This window comes from Microtus ochrogaster, chromosome 19 (assembly GCF_000317375.1).
Source record: "Microtus ochrogaster isolate Prairie Vole_2 chromosome 19, MicOch1.0, whole genome shotgun sequence".
In the NCBI taxonomy this organism is placed as follows: Eukaryota; Metazoa; Chordata; class Mammalia; order Rodentia; family Cricetidae; genus Microtus; species Microtus ochrogaster.
The window spans coordinates 17,876,951-17,883,914 of record NC_022021.1 but is presented as its reverse complement, the minus strand read 5'-3'; the positions used below and the strand labels follow the sequence as shown (position 1 = coordinate 17,883,914).

Here is a 6,964-nt window from a genome sequence, read left to right as displayed (position 1 = left end):
AAAAAAATACTTTATTTGTGTGAAAGTAATAGAAACTATCAAAATGTAGAAGCGGCATACAGAAAAATAAAAGGACAGCTGATCCCTACCCTCTCCCCTGCTATGGGCTTTTCCTCTGGTCCTCTCGACAGGAAAGGTAACTGATAGCCACCAAAATTTCTAACAGGAATACAAATATTACTGCATCTACTTAACGACACATGATATGTTTACAGTGTCTGATATATACTGTCATTAACCGCACATGTTGTTATTTACAAATGTACTACTTAAACATTTTATGGCACTGCATATCAAACCCAGGGCCTTATTACGCTAGGCAAGCTCTTTAGCTCTGAACTGCAGCCCAGTCCTGATAGCACATGTTACTATGGCGTTCTGAGCACCAAGATGGTGCACTAGCACCTCTGATTTTTGTGTGTGTCTCCCTATTTGGTCCCTCTGTGTTTCTGCATCTCTAGCTCCCTCTCCTCCTTACACAGAGAATGGGAAACGGAATGAGATGTAGCCAGCAAAAGTTGGACCTAAGCCATCTAAATGTTCTTCTTATTGAAGTCATTGCATTATCCAACAAAACAATAAAAATACCTAGACTTATTTGGTGATTTAGATCATTCCATTATTACAGCAGTTACCCAATTATCTTTGTAGTGTGCCCAACCAATCAGACACATAAGCAATCCAAATTCAGTACTTTAAATACATCCAAATCATTCCTACTCTAAAACAAACTCAATAAATACACTGCCTGTCATATTTTCATCTGATAATAAAATGTTTAATTTTATTTTTAACTATTAGAGAATTACAGTTTTATGGTTTTAAACATCCTAGCTAATCTCATATATTTATTATAGTCTATACTTACTGGCAAAATGGCAACCTCAGCATGAGTTTCTTTTATGTTTTCTTTCATTATTATCACTGAGTCTTGCAACACATAATCTTCATTCTCAGTAGCTTGATTATTGATGGGCAGTAAGAAGTTGGGTTTTGCTATCAAATGAATGGAAATATCCCCAAATAGTCCTTTGTCTCGAATGACACGTAACTGAAGAACAGTGGTGTTCTCTAGGAGATAAACGTGCCTCAAGTTAGGGAGCTGTTCTGTGCTCTGCTAATGTTGTTCCAAGCACCTCGGTTGAACACACGGTGTCTAGACAGCTAAGGAAGCAGACATAACACAAGGACACCATCCTATGGAGAGTCCTGTTTTGTCTCCATTGCCCCAAAAGCTGCGTTCAAAATTGCCATCCACTCCCGCCTTAATCTGCTTCAGCCTCTGTCCCCACTGCAGACTCCAGTGTTTTACAGGTCATGCACTGGAAGAAAGCCTGAGGGAGCCATATAGAAGTGAACTATGGGGGTACAACACAGGCGATAACTGCACAATCCTCAGAAATTTCTTGAAAATGAGTACCTAAAAACACATAATTAATCATTGGACAAGTGATTTTAATTTCTGTAGTGAGGTGTCAGTCACAAGGTTCAAAGTGTCTCCCAGAACCTATTTTTTTTTTCATTTCTTAGTTTAAAATTATTTGTTATATAAAACATTAAAAATATTTATTAGTATTCTCATCAGTTTAAGCTTCTAATGATTGTGTTTATTATCAAAACGATAATGAAATTCCTACAAATTACTATGTTTATTGACTGAAACTGAACACATTATTTTATTAAAGTTTATATTTTTGGGTCTTGCACATTCAGATAGACAAGGGCCCAGAAATATAACTACATATCACATTTCCCATCAGCTCTGTGATGGAAAGGAATATGAAATCTGTACATTTTTATCTGAAATTTTTCAAGCCATTCTGTATATTCATCTTAAATATATCTTATATATAACCTTTTACTTCGATAGGTTCATTGACCATGACCTATTGGAATGCTTATTCAGCAAAGGATGTGAGAAGTTAGTTAGGTGAACATTTCAGCTCTCTAAGGAGGTAAGGATTGGCCACAGCACACAGCACAGCGTGAAATCACTGCAGTTACTGTTCAAGGTAACATAATTAAAACCACAGCACCGGGTCCATCCACACTGTAGCTGACTGTTCCCTACACCAACCAAAAACACAGGGGAAATCTGGGTGTGGCACGGGGAGAAGTAAAGAAACAATGAAAAGGGAGGTAAAAGCCAAAGCCTGCTGCGAAAGCAGCATAGGAGTGACATCAAAGCATGCTCCTGGAAATTAGAAGTGCGTTAGTAACCATCACTGCAAAGTGACTCCATAATTATACAATTTAAAATATATTAAAAGAAATATGGCCTATCAAACTGAAGACACATGAAAAAAATTTCTATTCCTTTCAAATATTATAATCAAAATGTCCAAGAAACTTTTTATTAGAACTTAAGAAGTCTTTACTAGGAATTACCTGTGGGCTCTGTCACCCTAGTGAAGAGAGAATCAGTATGCCAGCCAACCACGCCATAGGGTGAGTCACTGGGCAGGATGGTTAGCACGGACTTGCTTCTGTTCTCATCCACAGTAGCACCTTTTGATGGATCTTCAATACCCTCTGTGACAATCCGAGTGAGTGCCACAATCACAACCTCAGATAGCTCTGGCAGATCGTCCGCAAGAACAGTCAGAGTAATTGTAGATAGTGCCTGGTCCTCTGTGAATGAAATCTAAAAAGAAAAAAAAATATATATGTATATATATATATATATATATACATATATATATATGTATATATATATATATATATAGCTTTGCTCATATTGGGATGAACATCATGCCATAAAAATGTCAATTACTTATTTTCTTTTAACATGACCACAATTTATAAACCAAAGATGATTCTGCAACGTAATATGATTTTACAAACAAATCAAATGTCTTTTATATTAAAACTAGAAGATGGTTTGAAAAAAGTAAAGCATTTCAAAAACTCAAGTTAATACTTGTAGCCAAATTGTCTTATCTTGGTGCCTGCTTTTCGTTATAATATAAAGGACACAGTCTCTCAGGAATATAGATAGATAGATAGATAGATAGATAGATAGATAGATAGATAGATAGATAGATAGATAGATAGATAGATAGATAAGATACATAAGATAGATAGATAGAATATGTAAATCTCTGGAAAATAAAAAACAAATTTATAAGTTTAAATGTTTTTATCTACAAAGTTTTTGCCATAGTTGATCCTGCGGATGGATGCATCACGTAGCAATGACTGCTGATTCAAGGAGAAGAGGAAGACGGCACAGATGGAAGTTACAACCTCCTCCTTTCTCTGCTCCCATTGTCTGGTGTCAGATTCAAATGTGCTAAAAGCATCTGATGTCCTTGCTGACCGGAATCTGTCCACTTCTCCATGCTATTCCTACACCATTCATCCTAATATCCATTTCCAAATCTATTACTCAAACTGTCATTGCAGGCTGAGGCCTCCAGCTCTCCTATGAGCCAAGTCCGTTTTATACAAATGAAATGTTATTGGGATGCAGTCAAAATAACTCTTTCAAAAAGAATGTCAAGGAAACAGGCAATTATAAATTTCAAATCTTAATTTTATTCACATAATAAACTAGAGATATAATTCAATGCACACAGAAACAGAGATACAGCTAGTAGTTTTTGTAATTTGCATAGAATTGAGTGTTAAATGCATAAGACTGCTGAGACACCCTTAACACACTGAAGTGCCCATCACCTTTGAAATGGTAAGAAACTAGAAATGTTGAACTGTTATACACTCTTTTTCCAGGAGATAATTTCATAAAAAGCTCCTTTAAATAATTCTTCAAAGAAATATTGGGATAAAATACTGACCTATGAAACCCCAGAAACACATGAGGTTGCCCTTCCCACAAATAGTTAACAAAAGGCTCTTTGTGAGTCAACTGTCCTGTTGGTCATTCTGATACACATTTGAAACAGAGTATCAATGCTACACTAATCTGCGAGATGGATAATGTGGTTCTCAGCCCAGACACCTTGATGAGCTCATCCTTCAACTAGTGGGAGCAGCACATTCTGTGTTTCCTTCTGGAGACAGTCCTTAGCTTCAGCAAATGGTCAGTCAAGGTCGACCCCACCCAGAGGCACCCTAGGACCAGTAACAGCGGAAAACCAATGGATCAGGCCTGAAACTGGAATGGCAGCCAAGGACCAGCTTAGACACTGACCTCTCCCCCAGGATCCACGGAACTCAATCGCCTTTGGATCTGTTGGGCACGGAACACTAATGTGCTTGAGCCCACAGACCTCCAGAGAAACTGAGAATGCTAAGCACACAAGATTTGTCTTTCCAATGGGAAAGAAGAAAAACCTGTTCTTCCACCCAGAAACCTGAGAAGGGGGTGGGGGGGAACTGCCTGGTGATGTGTGTTATCTGTTGGGTCATCAAGCTCTTACAACCAAGACCTGAGGTGGCTGTGATAGCCAGGGGCTCCACAAGTTCCCCCAACCAGGACCACAGGTGGCTAATAGTCCAAATGCTCTTATGCTATCTGTATGGCGGAAACCGGGCCAGACCCGTAGGCCTCTAAGTTGGCACAGTTAGCACATCTCTAGAATCCGTCTTCTTGGAGGAAATGACACCTAGTTGAGTTTCAGTGTAATTATGCTTCCATGTGCAATGGAAATTGTATCACATCAGGAAACAGTTTTTTCCAAATTACACTGGGCTTAAACATACTGGAAATAAACTACCTGTTATGAGACACCCGGAAGTCTGATCCAGGCTGATGATCTGCACCAAGTTTTCCTTCTTATCTCCTCACGTGCTCCGCTTCCCTGTCTGACACAGAAGGGACCCCTCATGGCCCATACTTCCTCCACATGAGCCTGCCTTCCTCACCTGCAGATGACTAATTCATGTAAGCTTCCTGCCCAGGGCTCTCAGCTCAAGGTCTGCTCTCAGCAAACAGAACCGCTTGTGCCCACAGCTTTCATGGGCCGTTTCTTCTGCCTACTTCCCATAGACTTCCCACAGACTTGTCCATTAAGTACTGTTTCTGCTTTTTCCTATCTCTTCACACATTTCCTTCTCAGTTTGGCTCACTTGTCTTTCAGATACTGCAATGTAATTTGTTTAACTCATATACTGAACCTCAAAAGGGTTCATTTTATGTACAGATAGCTTTTCTTTTAAAGGAAAAAAAAACTAGCCTTAAATTGTATTCCACTCTATGGTGATAAACGAGAATCCAGTGTTTATATGGTCAAACTCTAAAGTTTCTTCCAACAGGCAAGAAATGGTGGCAAGCATCAGTGAATGATAACCATGATTTATTAGTGTCTTCTATAGTTCTATAAATTACGTACCACTCCAGAGGTAGGAAATACATCACTGATGCTTCCAGCTGCTTCCCATGCTATAGCTATGCGACCATGTGTTCCTTTTAAACGTTCAACATTCAGGGTTACCAGGCTGTCTCGCTCCATTTCCTCCACTTGCTTATGCAAGGAATTCTGAAAGACACATGGAAAGGCACAAGTGTTCCTTGAAACAGTGAAGCAATTTCTTCCTTGTTTTGCATTGCTACATATTTGCCAAGTTCAACATGAAATGTAGGGGAACAACAGTAGTGGACAGGTGTAAGGTGTCCTGCTCAGGCCTGTAATGCCCAGGAGGCAGGAAGACCCAAACTACAGTCAGTGCCAGTGTCTCCACAGTAAGTACATAAATAACCTGAAGTCACAAGACACCAGTCATCTTTCTGCGGTGTTTTTATGTTTGTCTTCCTGACATATTTTGCTCAATGGGCAGATATTACTCTTATACCCAGCATACATTTCTTTTTAAAGTGACACACATAACACTGAAAAGTTTGTAAAAAAAAAAAAAAAACTGGAATGGCAGGAAAACCTTCTGCCTCTGGGGAGAGGCCCTCTGGGTCTCCCTCTCCGATTAGCATATTAAGACTTAGGCCTAGAAGTCTCCAGTACACCACCCAAGGTCAACAACACTCAGAGAACTGAGACACTCTTCTCCTATCACTTGTTAATGTGACTCACACTTAAATCACGTCCTGTGAATTATTCAGTTAGCTGACCTGTGTCTTCTGGTGCCTCTCCTTTCCTTAGCTAGTGGTCTATGCAACTGTCTTTCCTACCTAAAAAAAAAAAAATCCCTCTGTGTGCTGTCTTGATTCCTTTCTTTCCACCTGTCCTTCCTAGCTTTGGTTCTTTGCTTGGATCCTAATGTTTGCCACTCCATGACTATCACTCTGCCAAACAATTGCAGCACCTCACGCTAGCTTTTTACAGAACTTTTCCTCAGAAAGAATACTTTCACACATGTCCAGCTACTAGGCGCCATGACATGAACTTAGCACCCACACAGTCCATGCTTAAGAATCGTACAACTGTGTTGGCTAAAAATCTCCCATAATGTTTTCAGTAAGTTGTGGTTTTGCATTCAGCCATGTTCATAGCTAGTGACATGCAGTTGGACACAAATCCCTCCCCAAAGCATCCTTGATTTCTCAATAAGGCAATCATGTTGAGAATAAAGATGCTTTTTAAAAATCCTGTAGGAGTTCCCATGTATTTTTAACAATGGCCATCTGAAGAGACCCTCCAAAATGCTTATAGAAATGTTAATTTGAAAAGAGCCAACCCAAGGAAATTTCATACAGCTGTTCAGTGTTATGTTTCACGTTTCAAAGTAACAAAATTGTGTTCAAGGTGATAAATAATTCACAAAACATCAGATTTTAAAATATGCACATAATTTGTTCAGAGAAGATAAGCCTTTCCCTGGCTTCATGCTCTTCATTACCGATGGCTAGTAAGGGGAGGCCTCCATACAGCCAGAAGATGTGCCAGAAATTCTACTCTGCCACATCCAAACGGTGGCTGTCCAGACACAGGCGAACTGCACTGAGTGGCTCTGCTGAGAGATTCTACTGAAGGGCTTGCAGGAACTCCCAATCCTGCCCATAGGCAAGGATGAAACCACAGGGGTTTCCTGTATTTAGACCAGCTACCTG

At 39.6% G+C, this 6,964-nt stretch overlaps 1 protein-coding gene across 1 annotated transcript in view; it reads right to left on the bottom strand.

Moving 5' to 3' along the window:
* Adgrv1 (adhesion G protein-coupled receptor V1) overlaps positions 1 to 6,964 on the bottom strand; it is a 549,406-nt gene that overhangs the window by 389,383 nt on the left and 153,059 nt on the right. Inside the window, exons 53-55 of the mRNA XM_026783832.1 lie at positions 5,295 to 5,441; positions 2,389 to 2,644; positions 869 to 1,071 (exon numbers count right to left, since the gene is read on the bottom strand). Of these exons, the coding sequence (XP_026639633.1) occupies positions 869 to 1,071; positions 2,389 to 2,644; positions 5,295 to 5,441 (606 nt within the window). The remainder of the gene's footprint in view (positions 1 to 868; positions 1,072 to 2,388; positions 2,645 to 5,294; positions 5,442 to 6,964) is intronic.